This window comes from Equus przewalskii, chromosome 2 (genome assembly GCF_037783145.1).
Source record: "Equus przewalskii isolate Varuska chromosome 2, EquPr2, whole genome shotgun sequence".
Taxonomy (NCBI): Eukaryota; Metazoa; Chordata; class Mammalia; order Perissodactyla; family Equidae; genus Equus; species Equus przewalskii.
In genome coordinates this window covers 75,201,211-75,225,234 of record NC_091832.1, presented here as the reverse complement: position 1 = coordinate 75,225,234, position 24,024 = coordinate 75,201,211, and the positions used below count along the sequence as shown (strand labels likewise).

The 24,024-nt window shown below is 36.7% G+C and overlaps 1 protein-coding gene across 17 annotated transcripts in view; it reads left to right on the top strand.

Annotated features, from left to right (window-relative positions):
* RAPGEF2 (Rap guanine nucleotide exchange factor 2) overlaps window positions 1-24,024 on the top strand; it is a 244,836-nt gene that overhangs the window by 107,417 nt on the left and 113,395 nt on the right. For 3 of the 17 annotated variants that reach the window (XM_070608717.1, XM_070608709.1, XM_070608701.1), the window contains exon 1: window positions 21,693-21,901. The exons of 13 other annotated variants lie outside the window; for them this stretch is intronic. In XM_070608717.1, the coding sequence (XP_070464818.1) occupies window positions 21,891-21,901 (11 nt within the window). In that variant the 5' untranslated portion in view covers window positions 21,693-21,890. Of the gene's footprint in view, window positions 1-21,692; window positions 21,902-24,024 lie in introns of those variants that run through there. One more of the 17 variants, XM_070608694.1, reaches the window with a different exon arrangement.

Genomic DNA, 24,024 nt, shown 5'->3' with positions numbered 1-24,024 from the left:
CGTCAAGTAACAGCTTGTTCTAACTTCTGGAAAGGGAAACTAATGTTTAGAAGATTGCTGTTCTAAAGAAAGATGACTTGCAGTTCAGACCTATTTCACGAACACATTGAACTCTGCGTCTTTATTTTAAAAGATGACATAAGTTGCTCTTTCTCTGGCTGGATGTCAAATGCATGCAAGTCAGTACTTTAATAGGATGAAGGAAGGAATGGTGTTTCAGACTGAATGACAAGCTAGTACTATATATAGCTTATTCCTTCACGTTGCACCTGGTGACATTTGCTCTGTCCAAGTTGTTTGTTCCCTTTGGAGATGTTGCCTTAGGAATAGTACTGAGATTGTTTTAACAAGAAAGAGTCTTCACTGGTACTATGCTAAAGGTTGACATTTGTGATTCATATATATTTCTCTCTCTAGAAAATACTGAGGCTTGATTTCATGTGGATTAGGTGTTAGAAACAGTCTGGTTTTATAAAACAACTAGTTCACAGATGATTCTCTACATTTACCATGTTTTTATCATGTTAGCCTGGAAATCGGTTATCAGTATATGTAATAAGTAACCTGATCATTCTCTTGAAAGTTTTAACTCATTTTGATAGGTAATTCATCCTTAAAAGTTAGTTTTGAATCAAAGTAGTTGGAGCAAAATTTTAATATTTTTAACTAATTCTCATGAAATTGCTTTGACATCTGATATTATCATGTAAGAAGGGTGTTATATACATTGCAGAAAATCTGTCATATGGCTTCCAGATTTCATTAGCTTTATTGAATTCCTCAAGTTCCTAAGTTGAATTCCTAAGTTGACACTTAGGCCAGCATTTTATGTTTTATTTTACTTTTAGACAGATAAGGGTTGTTTTGGTTGCATAGCTTTACTTTGGTTGTTCAAACGTGAATATTGTTCGTTGATAAGATTGATAACATTTATGGAATCTATGAATTCCTTCGTGACTGTCAGTGACGGCTTACTCACTTTTCCCCATTCCAAGCAATTTCAGTGATGTAAATGTTATTTTTGTGAGTTTTATTTTAGATTTATTAGAAATTTATCAAGTTTTGAAACATTGAGATTTGTACAATGGATGTAATGTCACTTATAATGTTGTTACATATAATGTCGCCCTAAGATAGGGCTAAACTCTTATTTGGAATACAATTTGTATTCTTGAAGCAATGTACAATTTATGGTTTTGTTTTTCTTAAAGTCTTATTTAAAATAAACTCAGTTTTTTTGTATGATCAGAAAGATGGTGAGCAAAGGTAATCGTGAAATGCAGCAAAGGTTGTTCTCGTTCTCATTTAGGAAAATGTCAGCTAGGACATTTGTCATAGATGAATATAGAAACAGTGTAAACTCCATGTGTGTCTCCAAACCTGTAAGCAAAGCAGTTGTGGTCACGGAGTAGTACAGGTCGTGTGCTGTATATCTCACTCCATGACGTACTGTTTACATCCATAGTCATGGTAGTTGATATGTTAAGACAATGACAGGCAGAGGCTAGTGAAATATCTTGAAGAAGGAGTTTTTTCACTCTAATTTTTCCAAAGGCTTCATTTACAACAGCAGTGGGGCTAGAAAGCAATAGATGAAAATTGTTTTATATAAAGTTGCAGGTTTAGGGGCCAGCCCCGTGGCCAAGTGGTTAAGTTTGTGTGCTCCACTCGGCAGACCATGGTTTCGCCAGTTCGGATCCTGGGCGTAGACATGGTATCACTCATCAGGCCACGCTGAGGCGGCATCCCACATAGCACAACTAGATGAGCCCACAACTAAAAATATACAACTGTGTACCAGGGGGCTTTGAGGAGAAAAAGGAAAAATAAAAATCTTTAAAGTTGCAGGTTTAGAAATTTTTTTTGTTTTTATTGAGTTCATAATAGTTTATGTCATGGTGAAGTTTCAGTTCTTCATTATTTCTTGTCTGTCGCCATATAAATGCTCCCCTTCACTCCCCACCCACCTTCCCCTGGCAACCACTGAACTGTTCTCTTTGTCTGTGTGTTTATCTTCCACACATGAGTGAAGTCATACAGTCTTTGTCTTTCTCAGCCTGGCTTATTTCACTTAACATAATACCCTCCAGGTCCATCCATGTTGTTGCAAATGGGGTGATTTTATCTTTTTTTTATGGCTGAGTAGTATTCCATTGTATATTTATACCACATCTTCTTTATCCAATCATTGGTCGATGGGCCCTTGGATTACTTCCATGTCTTGGCTATTGTGAATAGTGCTGCAGTGATAGAGATGCACAGATCACTTTGGATTGTTGATTTCAGGTTGTTTGGGTAGATACTCAGTAGTGGGATAGCTGGGTCATATGGTATTCCTATTTTTAGTTTTTTGAGGAATCTCCATACTGTTTTCCAGAGTGCCTGTACCAATTTGCATTCCCACCAGCAGTGTATAAGGGTTCCCTTTTCTCCACACCCTGTCCAATATTTGTTATTTTTAGTCTTAGTGATTATAGCCATTTTAACAAGTGTAAAATGGTATCTTAGTGTGGTTTTGATTTGTATTTCCCTGATGATTAGTGATGTTGAACATCTTTTCATGTGCTTATTGGCCATCTGTATCTCTTATTTGGAAAAATGTCTGTTCATAGCCTCTGCCCATTTTTTGATTGGTCTGTTTTTTTGTTGTTCAGTTGTGTAAGTTCTTTATATATTGTGGAGATTGGCTCCTTGTCAGTTGTATGATTTGCAAATATTTTCTCCCAGTTGGTGGGTTGTCTTTTTGTTTTGATCCTACTTTCTTTTGCCTTGCAGAAGCTCTTTAGTCTGATCAAGTCCCACTTGTTTATTTTTTCTTTTGTTTCCCTTGTCTGAGAAGACATGGTATTCGAAAAGATCATTTTAAGTTTGACAGCACAGAGTATATTACGTATATTTTCCTCCAGAAGTTTTATCATTTCAGGACTTATCTTCAAGTCTTTTATCCATTTTGAGTTTACTTTTGCGTATGGCGTGAGATAATGGTCTACTTTCATTCTTTTGCAAGTGGTTGTCTAGATTTCCCAACACCATTTATTGAAGAGACTATCTTTTCTCCATTGTATGTTCTTGCCACCTTTGTGGAAGATAAGCTGTCTATAGATGTGCGGTTTTATTTCTGGGCTTTCAGTTCTGTTCCATTGATCTGTGTGCCTGTTTTTGTACCAGTACCATGCTGTTTTGATTACTATGGCTTTGTAGTACATTTTGAAGTCAGGGATTGTGATGCCTCCAGTTTTGTTCTTTTTTCTCAAGATTGCTTTAGCAATTCAGGGTCTTTGGTTGCCCTATATGAATTTTAGTATTCTTTATTCTATTTCTGTAAAGAATGCCATTGGGATTCTGGTTGGGATTGCATCGAGTCTATAGATTGCTTTGAATAGTATGGACATTTTAGCTATGTTTATTCTTCTGATCCATGTGCATGGAATCTCCTTTCATCTCTTTATGTCATCATCTATATCTTTCAATAATGTCTTTTAGTTTTCATTGTATAAGTCTTTTGCCTCCTTGGTTAAATTTATTCCTAGATATTTTATTCTTTTTGTTGGGATTGTAAATGGAATTGTATTCTTGAGTTCTCTTTCTGCAAGTTTGTGTAGAAATGCAACTGATTTTTGTCAGTTGATTTTGTACCTGGCAAATTTACTGTAGCTGTTGATTATTTCTAACAGTTTTCCAGTGGATTCTTTAGGATTTTCTATATGTAAGATCATTTGTCTGAGAATAGTGAGAGTTTCACTTCTTCGTTTCCTATTTGGATTCCTTTTCTTCCTTCCTTCCTTCCTTCCTCCCTCCCTCCCTCCCTCCCTCCCTCCCTCCTCTCTCTCTCTCTCTCTCTCTCTCTCTCTCTCTCGCCTAATTGCTCCCGCCAAAACATCCAGTCCTATGTTGAATGACACTGCTGATAGTGAGCACCCTTGTCTTGCGCCTGTTCTCAGGGGGATGGCATTCAGTTTTTCCCTATTGAGTATGATGTTGGCTGTGGGTTTGTCATATATGGCCTTTATTATGTAGAGGTAATTTCCTTCTATCCCCATGTTGTTAAAGTTTTTATCCTAAATGGCTCTCAGATCTTATCAAATGCTTTCTCTGCATCTATTGAGATGATCATGTGGGTTTTAGTCCTCATTTTGTTAATGTGGTGTATCACACTGATTGATTTGCAGATGTTGAACCATCCCCATTTCCCTGGTATAAATCCCACTGGATCGTGATGTATGATTTTTTTGGATGTATTGCTGTTTTTGGGTTGCCAATATTTTGTTGAGGATTTTTGCCTCTATATTTGTCAACAGTTTTGGCCTGGAGTTTTCCTTTTTTGTGTTGTCCTTGTCAGGCTTTGGTATCAGAGTGATGTTGGCCTCGTAAAATGTGTTAGGAAGTGTTCCATCTTCCCTAATTTTTTGGAATAGCTTGAGAAGGATAGGTGTTAAATTCTCTCTGAAAGTTTGGTAGAATTCTCCAGAGAAGCTGTCTTGTCCTGGGCTTTTAATTCTTGGGATGCTTTTAATTACTGTTTCAATCACTTTACTTGTGATTGGTCTAATTCATATTATCTGTTTCTTCTTGATTCAGCTTTGGGAGGTTGTAAGAGTCTAAGAATTTATCCATTTCCTATAGATTGTTCAATTTGTTGACATATAGCTTTTCGTAGTATTTTCTTATAATCCATTGTATTTCTCTGGTATCTGTTGTAATTTCTCCTCTTTTATTTCTAATTTTATTTATCTGAGCTTTCTCTCTTTTTTTCTTTGTCAGTCTGGCCAGGGGTTTGTCAATTTTCTTTATCTTCTCAAAGACCCAGCTCTTTGTTTCATTGATCCTTTCTACTGTCTTTTTGTTTCTACTGTCTTTTTTGCATTTATTTCTGCTTTGATTTTTATTATTTCCCTCCTTCTGCTGACTTTGGGCTTTGTTCTTCTTTTTCTAATTCGGTTAGGTGTAGTTTGAGTTAGCTTATTTGGGATTTTTCTTGTTTGTTAAGGTGAGCCTGTATTGCAATGAATTTCTTTCTTAGTACTGCTTTTGCTGCATCCCATGTGAGTTGGTATGGTACATTTCATTTGTCTCCAGATATATTTTGATTTCTCCTTTAATTTCTTCAATGATCCCTTGGTTGTTCAGTAGCATGCTGTTTAGTGTCCACATCTTTGTCCCTTTCTCAGTTTTTTTCTTGTAGTTAATTTCTAGTTCCATAGCAGTGTGGTCAGAAAAGGTGCTTGTTGTTATTTCAGTCTTCTTAAAGTTGTTGAGGCATGCCTTGTTTCTCACTGTATCGTCTATCCTTGAGAGTGTTCCAGGCGCACTTGAGAAGAATGTGTATTCTGCTGTTTTTGGATGGAGTGTTCTCTATATATCTATTAAGTCCAGCTGGTCTATCTTTTCATTTAATTCCACTGTTTGCTTGTTCACTTTCTGTCTGGATGATCTATCCATTGATGTGAGTGGAGTGTTTAGGTCCCCTTCTATTATTGTGTTGTTAATGTCTCCTTTCAGGTTTGTTAATATTTACTTTGTGTACTTGGTGCTCCTGTGTTGGGTGCATAGATATTTATAAGTGTTATGTCTTCTTGGAGGAGTGTCCCTTTGATGATTATATACTGCCCCTCTTTGTCCCTCTTTACCTATCTTGTCTTGAAGTTTACTTTGTCTGCTCTAAGTATTGCAACACCTGCTTTCTTTTGTTTGCTATCAGCTTGGGAGTATTGTCTTCTATCCTTACACTCGGAGCCTGTGTTTGTTGGAGCTGAGATATGTTTCCTGGAGGCAGCATGTTGTTCTTTAATCCATCTCATCACTCTGTGTCTTTTTATTGGAGAATTCAATCCATTTATATTAGAGTGACTGTTGATAAATGAGGGCTTAATGCTGTCATTCCATTGCTTGTTTTCTGGTTCTCCTGCATTTCCTTTGTTTCTAGTCCCATTTATTTTGGTCTACCAGTGAGTTACATATATTTTTACCTGGGGTTTCTTAATGTTCTCCTTATTTATTATTTCTGTCTCTGTTCCACTTTTTTGTTTAGTGATTATGCTGAGGTTTGTATCCCAAATCTTGTAGATATGTTAATCCATTTTCTGATGGCCTCTTATTTCCTTAGACTAAACTGATGCTGTCCCCTTCCTCTTCCCTTCCTATTTTGTTTTTGTCACATCTTGTTCTGTCTTGTGTTGTGAGTTTGTGGTTAAAATGACAAGATTACAAGATTATGATTGGTTTTGGTGTTTTCCTCCCCTTTATCTTTAATGCTATACTGGAGTATTTGCTAACCTGTTCTGATGTATAGCTACAATTTTCTGAGTTTTTCTATGTATTTATCTCTGTACTTCAGGCCTTGTATTCTCTTTCTCCCTTTCTTTTTTTTTTTTTTAATTATGATGGCCTTCTTGTGGTGGGGGGGTCTTGTGGCTATGAACTCCCTTAGTTTTTGTTTATCTGGGAAAGTTTATATTTCTCCATCATATCTGAATAATATTTTCACAGGATAGCGTATTCTTGACTAAAAGTTTTTCTCCGTGAAAGATTTGAATATGTCATTCCAATCTCTCCTAGCCTGTAAGGTTTCTGCAGAGAAATTTGCTGAAAGCCTGATAGGAATTCCTTTGTAGGTTATTTTGTTCTACCTTGCTGCTGTTAGTATTTTTTGTTTGTCATTAACTTTTGCCAGTTTCACTACTATATACCTTGCAGTAAGCCTTTTTATATTGACATATTTAGAAGATCTCACTACTATATGCCTTGCAGTAGGCCTTTTTACATTGACATACTTAGGATTTCTGGTAGCCTCTTTCATATGGATTTCCATCTCCTTCTCCAGGTTTAGGAAGTTCTCTGCTGTTATTTCTTTGAACAAACTTTCTGCTCTCTTCTTCTCTTCTCCTTCTTGAATACGTATAATTCTTATGTTGCATTTCCTAATTGAGTTGGATATTTCTTGGAGACTTTCTTCATTTCTTTTTAGTCTTAGTTCTCTCTCCTTGTCTATCTGGAGCATTTCAGTATGTCTATCCTTGATTATGCCGATTTGCTCCTCTGTGATATCTGTTTGAGTGTTCAGGGAATCCATAGTTTGTTTTATCTCATCTATTATGTCTTTCATCTCCAATATTTCTGATTGCTTCTTTATAGTTTCCATCTCTTTTGTGAAGTAGCTCTTGAACTTGTTGAATTGTTTCTCTGCATCCTCTTTTAACTTGTTCAGTTTTTTGATGATAGATATTTTTAATTCTCTGTCTATTTAGATTACATATTTCTGTGTGCTCATGACTGATTTCTGGGCATTTGTCATTTTCTCTATGGTCTGGAGATTTAATATGATTTTTGATACTGCTAGAGACTGTGGCTCTGTTCTTTCACATTGTCATATTATTTGGTCACTGTTACCACCTGTCAGCACTGGATTGGGGTTGAGTGCTGTGTATTCTGAGCCCTCTGTGATCCTCTGGGATCCCAGGTTTTTCAGCTGGTGTGATCAGGTGGCGGCAAAGGGCTTTCTTCTGCGTGTTCTTAGGGTTTTCTCGCTCTGCCCTCGCTCTCTGCTCTCCTGCAGTGTTGGCTTGATGAAGTCAGTCCCGTGATAGCTCATCACCTCGGTAGGAGGCTTGCCCCTAGGCTGCGAGGGACCTTGGGGATCTTTGACGTTCCTGCAAAGGGGTGCCCCATCCCCCATTCCTTCCCTCTCAGAGGCCATGCACAATCCTCGGTTTGCAGTCTTTTAGGGAGGGAGCAACGCTTTCTCTTACACTGTCCCACCTCCTTCCTGCATGGCTCCAGCCTCTCTACCAACCAACATATGGCTGGGTGGGTCTCTCAGATGTCTTTTGTGTTGTGTGGATGGTCTCTGTTGAAATATGAATGTCTTTTTCATTGTATTATGGAGAGGAGAGTTCACCGGGAGAGCTCACTCTGCCATGATGCTGATGTCACTTCCAAAATAGGTAGTATCACCACTCTAGCTTCCATTGCACCCTGTAGGCAGAGATCCAGAGACTAACGTGGTAGTAGAAATGGTTTTTTTAAATGTACTTTTGGTTTATTTTATGTAATGGGCAGGAAGATATTAATAACATTTATTGCCCTAATGTGCTCTGTGTCAGTGTATTTATGGAATTTTAATAAATTGTTATACACTTTATATTTTTTCACTTTTAAAATTGCCCCGTTCTATAAATAAAGTCACAGTATAATAACTTGGATTAATATGTTATTTTTTGTCTACTAGCTTCTTTGAAAGGCTGAAAATTCTAATTTAGTTATTAAAGATAGGCTTAGACTGTGTTTCTAAACTTTCACCTTGCTATTTGGATTATTTGTTGGTGAAGGAGACCGTTTACCAAGACTGTACATTAACTCATAGAATTGAAATCTTTTTCTACTAATTTATCAATCATTTTTGCATTATTTGCACAAACAGTATTCTAGATATTTAAGACATGAAGCATTATTGTTATGCAGACTCTTCTTTGAATTTACATTGGTCTGAATCCTGGAGAAAGACCACTCCTGTTAAAATGTTGAACTTGATTTTCTCAACAGAATCAATTTTATCATAGAGGCCTCCAAGGAAGGGCCTTTTTTTTTTAAGATTTTATTTTTTCCTTTTTCTCCCCAAAGCCCCCTAGTACATAGTTGTATATTCTGCGTTGTGGGTTCTTCTAGTTGTGGCATATGGGACGCTGCCTCAGCGTGGTTTGATGAGCAATGCCATGTCTGCGCCCAGGATTCGAACTAACGAAACACTGGGCCGCCTGCATCGGAGCGCGCGAACTTAACCACTTGGCCATGAAGCCAGCCCCAGGAAGGGCCTTTTACTAGAAATGATCATGCACACCATATTTAATCATAAAAAAAAATACTGTCTTTATTGCTTTGATAGTTAAGAACTTTCTATAGTTTTCATATACATAGCAATTGGTAAACAATCTCTTTACTTCATCTCAATGTGGTGGCAGGGTAGGGGCTGTAAACTTGAAGGAAAAGATAAGCCCAGGCTGGCTGTAAGCCTAGGAACTTGGAAGATGCCAAGAGAAGGGTTGTAATTAAAGCTGGAGCCAGGGGAATTGGGGACAAAGACCTATACAGAAGGGTGAAGGCTTCTAATGGACGGACGTTAAGGTCTAGCTTCCACATTATGTCAGACATCAGACCTAGTAGACAGGGTAATCTGTACACTACATGTCATAAAAAATTATGCCTGTAACTGGCAAAGCACTGCCAATGAGAACTGTTGAACATTGAAATGCCATCAAAATTTAGGATTGTTTCATGGGCCGTTTTCATATTTATGGGTTATTCTGTCTCATTCTTAAATAGGTTTGGTAGAGTTGAAATCTTGTGGCATGTTTCCATGTTATTTCAAACATTAGTTGAAACTTGCATTAGGTCCTATTGTATGGTTTCTACATTAAGTTCTGGACTCTACCAAGGAAGCAAGATGATCTGTTCCCTGCTGTCATGTAATTTAATATGTGGTTGAGGAGATGAGGCAGTCGTATGTGAAACATGAAAAAAATTGCCAGGTCATTAAATAGTACAATGTAAATTGATATAGCAAAGACCACATGGAATGCAAAATTCCTTCAAAGACAGGGGGATTTTAATGTATGTGGATGGTAACGAAGGGTGACTCTTAAGGAAGTGAATTTTGAGTTGGATTTATGATTTAGATTGTTGGACAATGGTTGGAAAGCAAATCTGGACAGAGTAGAGAGCATGAGTGATGGCACAGAAATAGGATTGAGGGAGGGCAGTCCAAACGTAAGCAGTGGCTTGAGTGAAAGCACAAGAATAGGATCATTTATCTAGAATAGAACTGCACTTCAGGGTGTGAAGTAGTTGCGAAAGCATTGGTGATGGTGCCATTAATGAGAGGTCTAGTTTACAAAGCATAACTTGGTTGGAAAAGCTAGCTTGTTGGTAAGTTAGGTCTCAAGTAACATTAGCAGGAGATTGAGAGAAATGCATGAATCATTTATTTGTACCACATTGCCTGTGTCCATTTACAATTAATGTTTCTCTTTCATTGATACCAAATATATCCACAGTTTAAAAATTAAAATTATACTATGGTACTCTCAATAATCACATTTTAAATTAGAGCTGGCAGCTATAATGAGGATAAGTGGGGAAACAAGACATTTAACTAATCAGTTCTGAGAGGCTGAAATACTATTCTCATTATGATTCACATGACAAACAATGAGCTACTTGAGTTTAAAAATCACAGGCCTACTTTCTGCTTGCCAGTGCTACATGATAAGTTAATTGATTGCTCTGAGAAGTTGCTAGTTTTTTTCAGTAATAAAAGAGGGTGAAACAAAGGAAGAATGATTCTGTATGTGGTAGGGACTTGAAGACACAATTAAATATTCCTTATTTCTTGTAAAGAGCTGTGTAGGATTAGAAAATCATATTCTTGAAAGAGTGCACATCTGTTACGTCATGTGATGCCTTATTGAAGATGGAGTATGGCATTGTAAAAACAACTCACTGTCATGTTATAGAAGGGTAACTTTATTGGACATTAAATGTAACCAAAAGGTATGAAGAAAAGTGAGGATCAGAATTCTGGAAATTGCACATTACAGGTAAGATTTACCTTCAGGTATTGGCAAAATCCTGACCATGGATAGCACAGATTAAGCATGGAATGAGAAGAGTGGTTATTGAAGAAGGAATGGGAAAAATAAAAGAAAAACTAGAAATCATCTTAAAACAGTCCTCACTGAGTTTTAAAAATAATGTATTGGTCTTACATTCCTTTCCACTCACCATGGGAAGATATCAGTAACTTATAACAGGATTAAATGAGGTGATACATAAGCTTTTCAGAAGTTTTCTTTATAGCCAGCAGTATTAGAAGTTGTTTATTTCTTTAAAAGAAAAACTCTCTCCCTCCCTTCCTCCACCCGTCCCTTCCTCCCTCTCTTCCTTTCTTACATTCAAGAGAAACCATAAGACTTTGTTTAATTCATATTTGGAATGACCCTAAAGTTAGTGAATGATAGCAGAATTAGTAAGAGCTAATAAGTTATAAGAACTACTTATCTCAGCCATTGTCGTATACAACCATTATCACATTATTTTGCAGAAGCAGATGATTGGGGCCTCCAGTTGGCCCGTTAATGAAGACAGTGGGTTAGGCAGGGAATCATAGAAATGTACTTCTATTTTAACTTTAAAATATTCAATTTGACCTATGCATATAAACCTGTACGTATAAAGTGAATATATAGTTAGATTAGTATGTGCACATATATGCATGGATATGTATTGATGTGTATCTGTGTGTCAATCAGGCTTCTTGGACTTGACTGCTTTCCCCTCAGTTCTTCTATAGATATTTTCCCCACACCTAATCAGCAGCAGTTTAAAAAAACTGGCGTGTCTGTACCAAGATTGCCAAAGCATTCTACTTCATTGGTTAAGTAATGATTACGTTAAACAGATAATTATGAAGAATGGATGGTAAATGTATTGTTATTTTAAAATATTAATCTTTTAAACCTAATCAGTGCAAGGGATAGTGTCTAACAATTTAATATCTTAGGAGGATTGTTTACCAAAAAGATTATCGAAAGTGATGAGTGAGCCACCCCTGATGGCCTAGTGATTAAAGTTCAGCATGTTCCACTCCAGGGGCCCAGGTTCAGTTCCTGGGTGCAGAATAATGCTGCTCGTCTGTCAGTAGCCATGCTGTGGCGATGGCTCACATAAAAAAGAAAAAGAGGAAGATTGGCAACAGATGTTAGCTCAGGGCAAATCTTTCCCAGCAAATAAATAAATAAATAAATAGATACATACATAAAGTGATGAGCAAAATGACTGGAACTGACTTCTAGAATCAAACATTACCTTGGGCTATTAGTTATGTCTTCTTAAGAAAGTCCTCAACTGGATGATGCTCAATTAGTATTAATGAGCCCTTTTGATCTGTCTCCCAAATTGCTCACCTGAAATTTTTATATGCATATGCTTCTGTCTTACTCATTTATCCTACAAATATTATTGAGGACCTCTTCTGTGCCTGCCTAGAATATGGTGCTGAAACACAGAGATCCTGTTTGTGTGTCATCCAAGCCAAGAGATAAAACATATTTTGAGAAGGTAGAGGGGTCAGTTTGTCCCGTGCTGCAAAGAGATTTAATAAGGTGAGATTAGGGACATGATCTTTGGATGTAGCAACATGGAGTTCATAGGTGACCTGAGCAAACCAGTCTCAGTGAAGTAGTGGAGCTGGTTGAGGAGACAATGGGAAGGGAAGAACTAACAGAAGAGAAATTTCATCATTTCAAGAAATTTTATTGAGAAGAGGAGTGGGGAAACAGTATGGTGGCTGGGAGTTGTGAAATCAAGAGAGATTTGCTTCTTTAAAATTAGAAGATGCTAGTGTGTGTTTGTATGTTGGTGGAATGATCAGTAGAGAGGGGTAAAAGGATAATGCAGGAAAGGGGATGGAATTGCAGAAGTGGACGAAACCCACGAAGGGGGAAGTGTTAGCTTTGGAAATAGTGAAAGAGCTTCACCCTTTTTACAGGCTTTTGGTAAGAGCGGTAGATCAGTGGGTAGATTGGGGAGTTCAATGGTGGGTATTTAGCAGTTTTGATGAGGGAGAAAAGTGGTGAAACAAAGGGGATGTTGAGTGCGCATTTGATATTTGTGGTCATAGATTTATGTTTGTTTTTTGTCCTAGCAACTTTCAGCTGTTTAGAGGCAACCATGGAGAAAGTGGGTAGTTGGGTGTTGCTCGGGTATGAGCTTTGCCATTGCATAAAGGAAACAAAAAGAAGGGTGCAGGAGTTGAGAATGTGTCTGGAACACTCATAACTTATGTGGATTTGCTCCAGGTCCCTTGAGCTCTAGATAGCATGTCTGAAATGCAACAAGCACCTACAAGTCTGCTTGGCCTTTTTCTACCGCTAATGGCTTTAATAAACAGCTAGTCACCTAATCTAGAAATTTCTATGAGTCTCAATTCTGACCTCTTTTCTCCCCTGACAATTGGCTTTTTAGAAAATAACACTTCAGAGTTAGGAATGACAGTATCTGTCAAATCAAATGCCTCTATCACTACTGCCGGTGCCCTTGTTCAGATGTCACCTGCTCTATTGAAGTAGGTTCCTGTATCGCCTTCAATACTTCTATAGTGTCACCATATCATTGTTTAAAAGCACAGATTTTTTTCCTGTTGATCCCTTGCATAATGAGCTTAAGTGACTTCCAACTGCCAAACAGATAAAATCCAGACTCCTTAGTGAGACTTACAGGGCAGCTTAAAATATTTCCAACCTACAATATTCCTTACACTCTCTCCAGACACCTGAGCTGATCCACTGTGGTCTGATCCTACCTGTGCCAGGTTGTTCTCTCTGCCTGGGACATCCACGTCATTGTTGCTGCCTTCACTCCCACCCTTCCTTACCCACCTGTAAAAACCACATGTTTTATTCTCTGGGAATCCTACCCTTGTATTCCTGTCAGGATTAACTATTTCATATCTATTCTAAACTGTTAGATTTTTCAAGGGCATGGGCTGTATTATTCATCTTTGCTTCCCCAGTGCCTAGCACATAGCAGACATTTGATAAATATTTGTTGAATTAAAGTGGCTCAGGACTATATTTTTAACTTTCCCTTTTTAAAAAAGTCACTTTTAAAAAGAGTTTAACAATATTATGCTAGAAATAACTTTTCAGTAACCTATGATTTTTTGAAAGTCAAGTTAATACAGAGGAGAAGAGTTGGGAAAAGAATGAGGCTGAGCCATAATGGAAGAAGGAGTCTGGGGAAGCTCCTGAGAAGATGGTATTGGTCAGTCTGTGCAGGGGTCCAGAAGAGGGGGTAAAAGGCAAACGGTATCTTCTTGGATATTGTTTTGCTTACTGTATTAATTACAATTAGTTTTGGTTTCATAAACACAGCAGGAACTACTTTTTCTCTTGTGTAAAAGAACCCTGAAGGTAGATGGTCCAGGATGGTTTAGTGGCTCCAACAGTGTTGAAAAAGTTCTAGGCTTCCACCTTTTCCTCTACTCACGCTAGCACATAGCTTCCATTTTCAGCATCAGTTCACAGCACAGGGTGGCTGCCGAAATCCAGCTATCCTGTCTGCAATGGAAGCTGGAAGCAGGAGGAAAGGCAGAACAGCAAAAAAGTTAACTCCCATCCAAATCAGATTCCTTGAAACAACGTTTCTTTTTGTATCGCATTGTCCAGATGTAGTCAGATGGCCGCTTAGGGTCTCCCAGGAGGCTGAGACATGCAGTCTTTTATTCTGAGGTGCAAACGTGCTTGCTAAAAATAATAATGTAAAAATATCTTTCTAAGGAGAAAGAGGAAAAGAGACATTGGAGTAGACAACCAGCAGTCTTTGTTAGACTTGCTCTTTGGTTTAGCCTCACATTCTCTTAGTTGTTAATTATCTTCCTTTGCTACTTCATTCTTCTCCTCAGACCTGTGTACACACTCTTCATCTACTTAGCCACACTCCTTCAGGTGTTACATCATCTATAATTTGTACTTGTCCTACCTAAAGTTGACTCAAGTCCAGGTATTCCCATGACACACAGGTATAAGGTAAAGGTATTTATTAAAGATTTTAAGGAAATCCTGGGAAAGAGTTCCAAATAAGGAAATAAAATAATGAAACAACTGTTAACTTGGTTTGACTAGAGTTGATGATATTGAAGGGAGAGGTTAGTTACACTTGATGTAAATACATTCCATGTTAAATTTGAAATAAGGTTGATCTCTAAATTAAAGGAATAGAATAAAATATGTAAAAGATACAATGGGATATACTAAAATTCCCTTTTCGGTTATTAAGTGTACTTTCTGCTTCAGTATGAAACGTCTTCATCCTGGAAAGCTAACATGATTTTTAGCATTATTTAGATCACCCCTGCCCCTTTTAAATCATATTCTGATGAGATGCCTGATGCACAGAGCAAAGTGGTTCTCTAGAGAGAGAGTTCAATTGCTGGATCAATTTGGGAATTTGGTTGCTATAACTACAACTTTGCAGGTGTGCTGTACATATAATGCAGGCTTTCGTAGTCCTTGGAAGAGTCGCATTGGTAGTGTCTGACAAAGTAAGTAGCCTTAAAGAGAAGGACTGATGTTTTTGTGTGTATGGTTGATGTGATAGCACAAGTCATCTGATACTTGAAGTCTTCAGTCAGGGAGTTTGTCATTTGTGATCCTTGGTATAAATGAGCGTGTGAGAGTTCACCCTGGAAGTCCTTATTTGCAGTGATGTTTGGATTTCTCTTGCAAAAGTAAACGTTATATTTCATAAAGGTTTTAAAGTCTGACATCGGCGTGTCAGTGAAATACAATTGTTTTTCCCTGTAAAATGTTGGAATTGTTTATCTGCTGCTAAGTGTAAAGGAACTCACAACCTTTATTTGTGCCACACTTATTTTGGAGGAGGGTTAGTTTGGAGGGATGTGTGAATTACTGTTTCACCTGTATGAATTCCAGGTGTCCTAAAATATATTGCAACTAATTTTGTTTTTGTTTAAAGAACCATTCTTTCAATATGGGAAACGCTAATAGAAAAATAAGAGTAAGAATATTAAGAGAGATTGATATATGAAGCAAATTATACTTGGTGATATTGGAATGTCTTTATTAAAGTAAAAATTTTCAAGAATTAAATAGTTGAAATAAAGTGAAGTAATATCTGACATGTATATCACTGCCTTCTTTATGTTAGAATTTAAATAAATATAATGTGGATTTAAAAGCTATGTGCTTAGTATTTATCACTGATGAGAATATTGAACTGTGAGTTCGAAATACTAAAAAATATTTCCTTAGATGTTTCTTACTTCTGCCGCACATTTCTGGCTTTTTGGGCCCTGCATATTTTTTTCAATTAAATATAAAATATAAATTCTGGTATTGGATGTTCACGTGTTACAGATCTACATAAACATTAAATAACTATTTTCCTAGTTATACCTTTATCTAAGTAGTTTTTTGAGTCAGATATTTCAGGACAGTTTTTACTTTCTATTTTTTATTGACGGCTTACTTTATGTTTATTAGATATAAACTGCTTAGTGTATCAGTTTCATTTAGATAATGTTATTTCTTAATTAAAAGTAATTTGAAAAATTAGAGCAATGGTCAAAATCTGTTGAGTTCTTTCTTGTGTTTTATTTTTATTATTGTTTTTGGTTCATTAAGGTGAATTTAGAAAGCCATCATTAAATATTCATACTTAATGCAGTTTTACAAATAGGAAAACTTAAATTTAGAGTATTCTATTCATCAGTCTAAATCCTATGTATTTCAGGGTGTATATATCAGAGGTTTTCTGCTTCCATGATGGTTTAAGTTGTCCAAAATAATAATTAATTAATTGTTATTCAGAATCTCGAGATGATTTCAGTTTACCACTTTGTCACCTGATTTTGAATTTTAACTTATGATATAATCTTGGAAACGTAGAATGAAGAGTTGTCTGTGAATAGGGTCTTCCAGGTTTTATAATCATTATCCCATTTAAGTGAACTTTTTTTTTAGTTGTTGTATAATTGGCATATATTAGGTAAACTTTACAAACCTTTATATATAGTTTGTTTTGTGTATGGAAGCATCGTTGTGGTGAAAGCAGAGATTTCTTTCATTGATTATGCACGTCAGAGTATAAGTAATTGTAGTCCTTGAAATATGGTAGAAAAGAGCTGTCTGTTTGGTAACTTTAGTTAGTAGTAGTTTGATAACTACTCAAGCCCAAGAAGTATGAGTTTTAATTTTTCTAAGAGTGTGCTTGTGGAATAATAAGTAGAAAAGACACTGGATTAGAGTCATTGTGTTTGATAATAAAGATGGTTAGAAGATGAAGACTATGAAAGGTAATCGACCAAGGTAGAGGTTTCCAAACCTGGCTAGGTGTTAGATTCACCTGGCTTAGGGTGGGTGAAATACTGAGGCCCAGTCCCTAGAGATTTTCATTCACTACAATCTGGATTGGATCTTAGACTCTCATTTTCAAAGCTTACAAGCAGGTGGTCAATCAAATTTGAACTGAGAGGCTGGGCTATGGACTATGAAACCAGTGTGGAACTATTGAAGTGTTAAGATCAGTAGAATGAGAGGATCCTGGAAGATTCGGTAAAGCTGGGACCAGAGACAGGAACTCTGACTCAGTGGTCTTGGTGTGCCAAGGCTAAGGGCCTGAATAGTGTTTTCACAGAAATAGAAGTTGACGGGTCACAAGTAAGAGTAATTTAGAAGGACTAATTGATGAAATTTAGTGACTAAAGCTATATAGACAAGGGAAAAGATGGAGTAGAAGACAGTTTCAATGCTTTGAAGTTGCATGTCTGGCAGCATGATGACTTTGACAGCGATAACCAAATCTGGAGGGGATAAGGTGGGTGGATGTCAGAGTTGACATGAATATATTTGATTTTAGGCATGTTGTGGTACAAGGTTTGACAGACAAGTGGAGCTATGGGAGGTATGAAGAAATAACCAGCATTGAGTCACTTGAAAAGCTTTGGGGATGGCGCAGGGTAGGGTGAAGGGGTAGGTAAATAGGAAGAATACAGAAGCAAAACAGAGATGCTCATGAGTTCAGGAGGCCACAGAGACAGACTTTGACAAGTAAAATTTTGCTTTACTGTCCATCTCAGTGCAGAATTATCTCATGGCCTTTTTTGTTGTTGTTAGATTTTATGTTTTTTTCCTTTTTCTTCCCAAAGCCCCCCAGTACATAGTTGTATATTTTCCGTTGTGGGTCCTTCTAGTTGTGGCATGTGGGACGCTGCCTCAGCGTGGTTTGATGAGCAGTGCCATGTCCGCGCCAAGGATTTGAACCAACGAAACACTGGGCCACCTGCAGCGGAGTGTGCGAACTTAACCACTTGGCCATGGGGCCAGCCCCTCATAGCCTATTTTAAGCAAACTATGAAATATGTTGCCAATTCTTATATAAAGTGGATGCCAGGTTTCATAAATCCTATTGAATGTTGTAAACGAGGAAGTATTAATCTTTTACAAAACATAATTTGAAAATGATGGTTTGGATTGCTTCTAATTTTTGGCTTCTGTCAACATTTGCGAATATCTGTTTGTGTGGACATATGTTTTCATTACTTCTTGAATAAATATGCAGGAGTGGAATTGCTGGGTTATATGGTAAATGTATGTTTAACTTTATGAGGAACTGCCACAGTGTTTTCCAAAGTGGCTGTAACATTTTGCTTTCCCACTAGCAGTTTATGAGAGTTCTAGTTGTTCCATATGTTCTCCAACACTTGGTATTGCCAGTGTTTTGAATTTTAGCCATGCTAGTGGATATGTGGTGGTCATCTCACTTTGGTTTTATTATGCATTCCTCTGAAAACTAGTATTGTTGAGAATTTTTTCATGTGTTTAATTGGCCATTCATATGTCTTCACCTGTTGAAAACAGTTATTTTAAAAATTGGATTTTGTCAATTAAAAAAATTGGATTGACTGTCTTTTTTTAAGTTGTAAGTGTTCTTTATGTATTCTGGATACAATTCCTTTGTTGGAAATATTTTGCAAAAATTTTCTCCCAATGTGTGGCTTGCCTTTTTCTTGACTATGTCTTTTAAGAGCAAAACCTTTCCATCTTAGTGAAGTCCATTATGTCAATGTTTTCTTTTATAGTTTGTACTTTCAGTGTCCTGCTTAAGAAATCTTTTTTTAACTTATGTCGTAAAGGTTTTCTCATGTTTTTCTTCTAGAAATTTAATAGTTTTAGCTCTTCCATTTAGGTTGGAGATCCATTTTGATTTAATTTTTGTGTATAGTGTAAGGTAAGGGTTGAGGTTTATGTTTTTCCATACAGATACCAGGACCATTTATTGAAAAGAACGTTTTTTTATCCATTAAATTGCCTTGGCACATTTGTTAAAAATCAATAAGGTTTGGGTCTATTTGTGGAATCTCTTTTCTGTTCTATTGATCTACATGTCAGTTCTTATACCAATACCACATTGTCTTCATTTGTATAGCTTTATAGTAACTTCTGAAATCACATACTATAAATTCCTATCTTTATTCCTTATCAAAATTGTTTTAGCTCTTCTTTGTCTTTGCCTTTCCTTATAAATTTTCAAATCATCTTGTCAGTGTCAAACACTTGTTAGGATTTGATTGGAATTGCACTGAATCTATAGATCAATTTGGGAAGGATTACTGTCTTAACAATATTGAGCCTTCTAACCATGAACATGATATATCTCATAATTTATTTAAGTCTTCCATTATTTCCCTTTGCAAGATTAAGTACCTTTTTGTAGTTTTCAGCATACAGATCATGCGCATCCTTCATTAATTTATTTCTAAGTGTTTTATCTTTTGATGATAAGTAGTAGGTTTTTACCACCTCAATCTATAAGGGAATTTTCGATTTTCAGTGTTATTCAAGTGACCTAAATTATTGTTTAGGTCCTATCTTACAAAGAAATGTCTGCTATTTTAACTGCTTTTATGGTATATGACAGATTTTTGAGAGGCTGCTGGCTGGGTTTTGGTGCTTTTCATATCAGCCTTTAAAGAATATCAGATGTTTGGTTGCCATTATTTGAGATCTTGTTTGATTCTTGAGATTAAGTCAGGTTACTTGTTAAGTGCCAATCTGAACCATTCATTTGAATTCATCTACCATTTTTCTCATTAACAAGTTACATAGCCCTGTTTGGTTATTTCTTAATATAATTTTTTATTTTACTTCTTTAATGAATTTTATAAAATTTAGGTCATTTTTAGATAAGATATTAGAACTAATGTTCCCTGTCTCTTCAACTCATCCATGGCAAGATTTCTTCAATGAAATGGTGAACATTTAACAAAGGCATTTTGGATAAGGCACGTGTCTACATGCTGAAGGGGAAAGCTGTTATGGGCCATAACTTTTATACAAACTGATCAGCTGCCATCTGTGTACAAAGCACTGTGATCAGCAGAGACCTGTTTGTGCCACTGTGTAGACTGATAGCAGCAGATCAATTTAGCTGAGCTGTTCTCTAGCAGTTTGGTCACGAGGACATAGACACTACCAAAGTGTAGTCATCATCACACCACTGTCCTTCGCTGGTTTAGATTGTGGCAAGAGGGAAAAACTGCTTGTTCTCTTCACCCCAATACAGCTGAGGTAAGATCCACCTTTTTTGTCTTGAAGGGAAGAACAAGAGCAAATGCAGCCTCTTTCAACTTTTCCCATGTTGTTTTGATTTCAATTTTTGCTAGTCTTTTCCATGATAATCCCTCAAGCCAGGGATACAATCAGCATCCCTTTGGTGGAGAGCAACGTGTGTAATACAGCTTGGGTAAATTTTAATAACAAATTGCATTGCTGAGCACATCTAAGCATTTGACCTTGAAGACTCATAGGAGAGCAGACATTGCAGATTTCCCTACTAGCCCTTGACTTGTAAGAGAGTAGATAATGAATTAATAGAAATTGATAAAGAGAGTCTGTCAGGCAGCCGCTGAGGTCATGAGGCTGGTATGCGGAAACAGTGCCCATGCAACATGCGTAACACATAACTGCAGCCAGGAGGGGTGGGTGGGTCATCGAAGCAGGAAATTAGCCTTCAGAAGGAATGTTGGCTCTCTGCACAAGCTATAGCCGCATGGACTCCCTGAGAGCAAACACAGGGAAATGGGGAGTGCTCATTGCTGCAGAGAAAAGAGCTAGAGAAGGTGGCAGTGCTATTGCTGTTACTGGTGCTTCAAAGATATTGAAGACAGTGCAGGTTAGATTTTTTTTAAAGGAATTAAAATGTAAATAGCATAAATATCAAATATTTAGTACTTCTCCTGTGGTTAAATAGACAACAGGCTACTGAGGAATGAACAGAGACGGGAAAACACAGCTATGAGGCCTTTGCTTATAATTTTTTTCTTTTGCTCTATTTTTATAAGCAAAGGTTAAATATTGAGATTCACTGTGCAGAGGAGCAAACTTCTGTTAATTTGTGCAAAGTGATGATTGTTAAAATATTTCTAAATGTCTTGAAAGAAATTTAGAGACACTTAAGTGTATGTTTAGTTTTCAGAAATAGTTCCTTCTCAAATATGAGCCTGTTAAAGTCCATATGGTTTGTAATTTACACTCATGTAACTTATATATGTACTTGTTGTGTGTATATTTTTGTTTTAAATAGCTGTTATGGTTAAGCTAATGAGTGAGGATAAAATATTAAAAAAGATTAAATGCATTCTTATGTCTTTCAAACCACTTTCTTTTATGCTTCTATTAAAATTTATTCTTTTATTTTTGAGAATGGAATTGATGGCATCAGCAGTTACTTGTTAGATTTTTTTTTTCCTTAAAGTTAATTGCTATTCTGCTATCTAAAGACAATGTCATCTGAATATTTTTTTAAGTCCTAAATAAGTAAATTGATTTTGGTTTGGGAGCATCAGTCCAGTCATTTACTTAGATTTTTAAAGGGGAAAGTAAAATTTCATAACTGCTTCCCATTTTCTAGTAATGAAGGTATGAAAGAAAAATTGATATCTTGGAGTATTACGTGTTTCATCATTTTGTAAATTAGGATTGCCCACCAGTATAATCTCAGTTTGATTGCTGTGTATTTCCTCGCTGGGTATAGCCTGACATGAATAAGTTTACATTCCAACACTGAGGAATTGCATTCCACTGGGCAGTTCTGACGTACAACAAGAATGTGGAGGCCCATACAAAGGGCAAGTTTAGGGACACTGATAGAAGAGGCTTCTGTGCTCAGCGACTGCCTTTCGTGGAAACTCACACTGGTAGACAGTGCTCTTGACTCAACTGGGTGGGGAAAATGTGGTCACAGAAACTTAGGACAGGATGGCCTTACCGGAGTAAGAGCCTGCAACACCCTGCCCGGTGTATCATTACCTGTGGGTATTTATGAAAACTAGGTAAGACTTTATATTCTCAAACATTTTTACTTTCTTGTTGTGAGTCTTGAACTTGAAAGAAAGTTTATTAAGCTATTAAAATTTTTCTCTATTTTACCTTATGTAGAAGGCTAATTACTTTTAGTAATTTTTTTGTCTGCATGTTTTTGATTGTATAAAGTCATTCCCTTTTACACCTGTAAAAATGTTGAACATAGTTTATTTCAATTTTAGGAACAGTTTGTAATTCTTAATTTTTAATTTATTCCATACAAAAACTTACCGGGAATGAAAATCTGGATTGCTAAACTGTTTCTGGAACAACCATTCCTAAATTAGTTGTACTGAGAGAATACGAGTATTTAGAAATAATCTGCTTGTTATACTGCAAGTGGTCTTTTCATTAATCTTTTTCTGTGGGTTTAATTTTGTTTTTTTTTGATTGTAAATAGCACAGAGAACCAATAGATTGACCCAAAGTGAAACTGCATGATTTAAGTTGCCATCTTTGGTTGTTTAATGTAAGATTATAAAGACACTCTGAAATTACATTGAGGTTAATAGTTGAAAGCCAAGCTGTAAAGTGGGTTTACACAGAACAACTTAGAAGGATTTAAAATAGACTGTAGCAATTAAATTTTCATACTGTTTAGAACCAGAAGACTATCAGCATTCTTAAAACACATACACCGTGCTTCTCCGTCTCTCCTTGTCTCTTTCCCTCTGACTTTATGGCCTCTTGTGAAAGGCTGGTATCTAGTATGGAAAGGGCTAACAGGTTTTTAAATATTCAAGCCTAATCTCATTGATACTGTTACCTACATCTTTCTTGCTTTTGAAAGACAGTTATTATACATATGTATTAATATTTGTGTCTTATACACACACAAATATGTATATATAGAAAGACTGAAATTACCAGAAGACAGGGGTTAATTTTTAAAAATATTTTAATTTAAAGTTAAAAAATACACTATGTCACTTTAAAAATCAAGGAGTTTAAACTTTAAAAATATCTTTATCTTGGTGTGTGATATTATGAGTGCCATTTCAAAGAAGCAGATGTTCTACTAGTTGAAGTTCTGGCAGCAGCTGCCTGAAGAGGCTTGATTTTTATAGATTTGACATTCACGTCTTTGACTATTCCAGGGCAACCCTCAAGCTCTTGATGGTCATTTGTAATTTTGCTGAATTTGAATTGCCTTCTGAATTACAAAAGCTGATTTGTCTTTTTCACTCAACTAGCTAGTGAGTGAGCCTAGCCAACCTCTGAGAATCTACCTTTCAGCAAAGCTCTGTTTTCCACTTGCCATTGGGTGTGTGCTTTATGTGTGAATGTAATGCATTATGGCAATATTCCTGAGGAGGTCTGGGAATTATTCCTCATAAATGTCAAGCTTACCAAAGACTAGACTTTATGTTATTGAACGTGGAAAAGGGCTATAGAGGAAAGCAAGTGAAAGGGTAAGGTCAGTGTGATGTAACAGAATCCTGCATCACGGAGTCTGATTGTGATTTTGGGCATCTCATTTAACCTTACCCTTAGGGAGCTTAGCTTAGTTTCTCCAATTGTGAGATGAAAATTGAACTGGAGGGTCAGTTCTCATGGGGAGAGTGGGATGGCATGGGTCACACATGTTATAATCACTCGGGACCTTTTTCTAAATCTAGATTAAAAAAAATTTTTTTTAAAACATATGTTTTTTGGTGAGGAAGATTGGTCCTGAGCTAACATCTGTTGCCAATCTTCCTCTTTTTTTTCTCCCTGAAACCCCTGTAAATAGTTGTATATCCTAGTTGTAAGTCATTCTAGTTCTTTTATGTGGGATGCCACCACAGCATGGTCTGATGAGCGGTGCTAGGTCCACACCTAGGATCTGAACTGGTGAATCCCCGGCCACTGAAGCAGAGCACGTGAACTTAACCACTTGGCCACAGGGCCAATCCCAAAATTTGAGGACCTTTCATGTATACATTGGATTATGGCATACTTTCAGATGTGAAACTAAAGAAAAAAGTGCTGAGAGACTCTGTTCTATATGATTTCTAAGTTTTTTCTCAACTCTGAAATTGTGTAAATCCATTTTGGTTTTGAGGGGCAGCTGAAGGAAGCAAATAGGACATTCTTTTTATTAAACTCATGT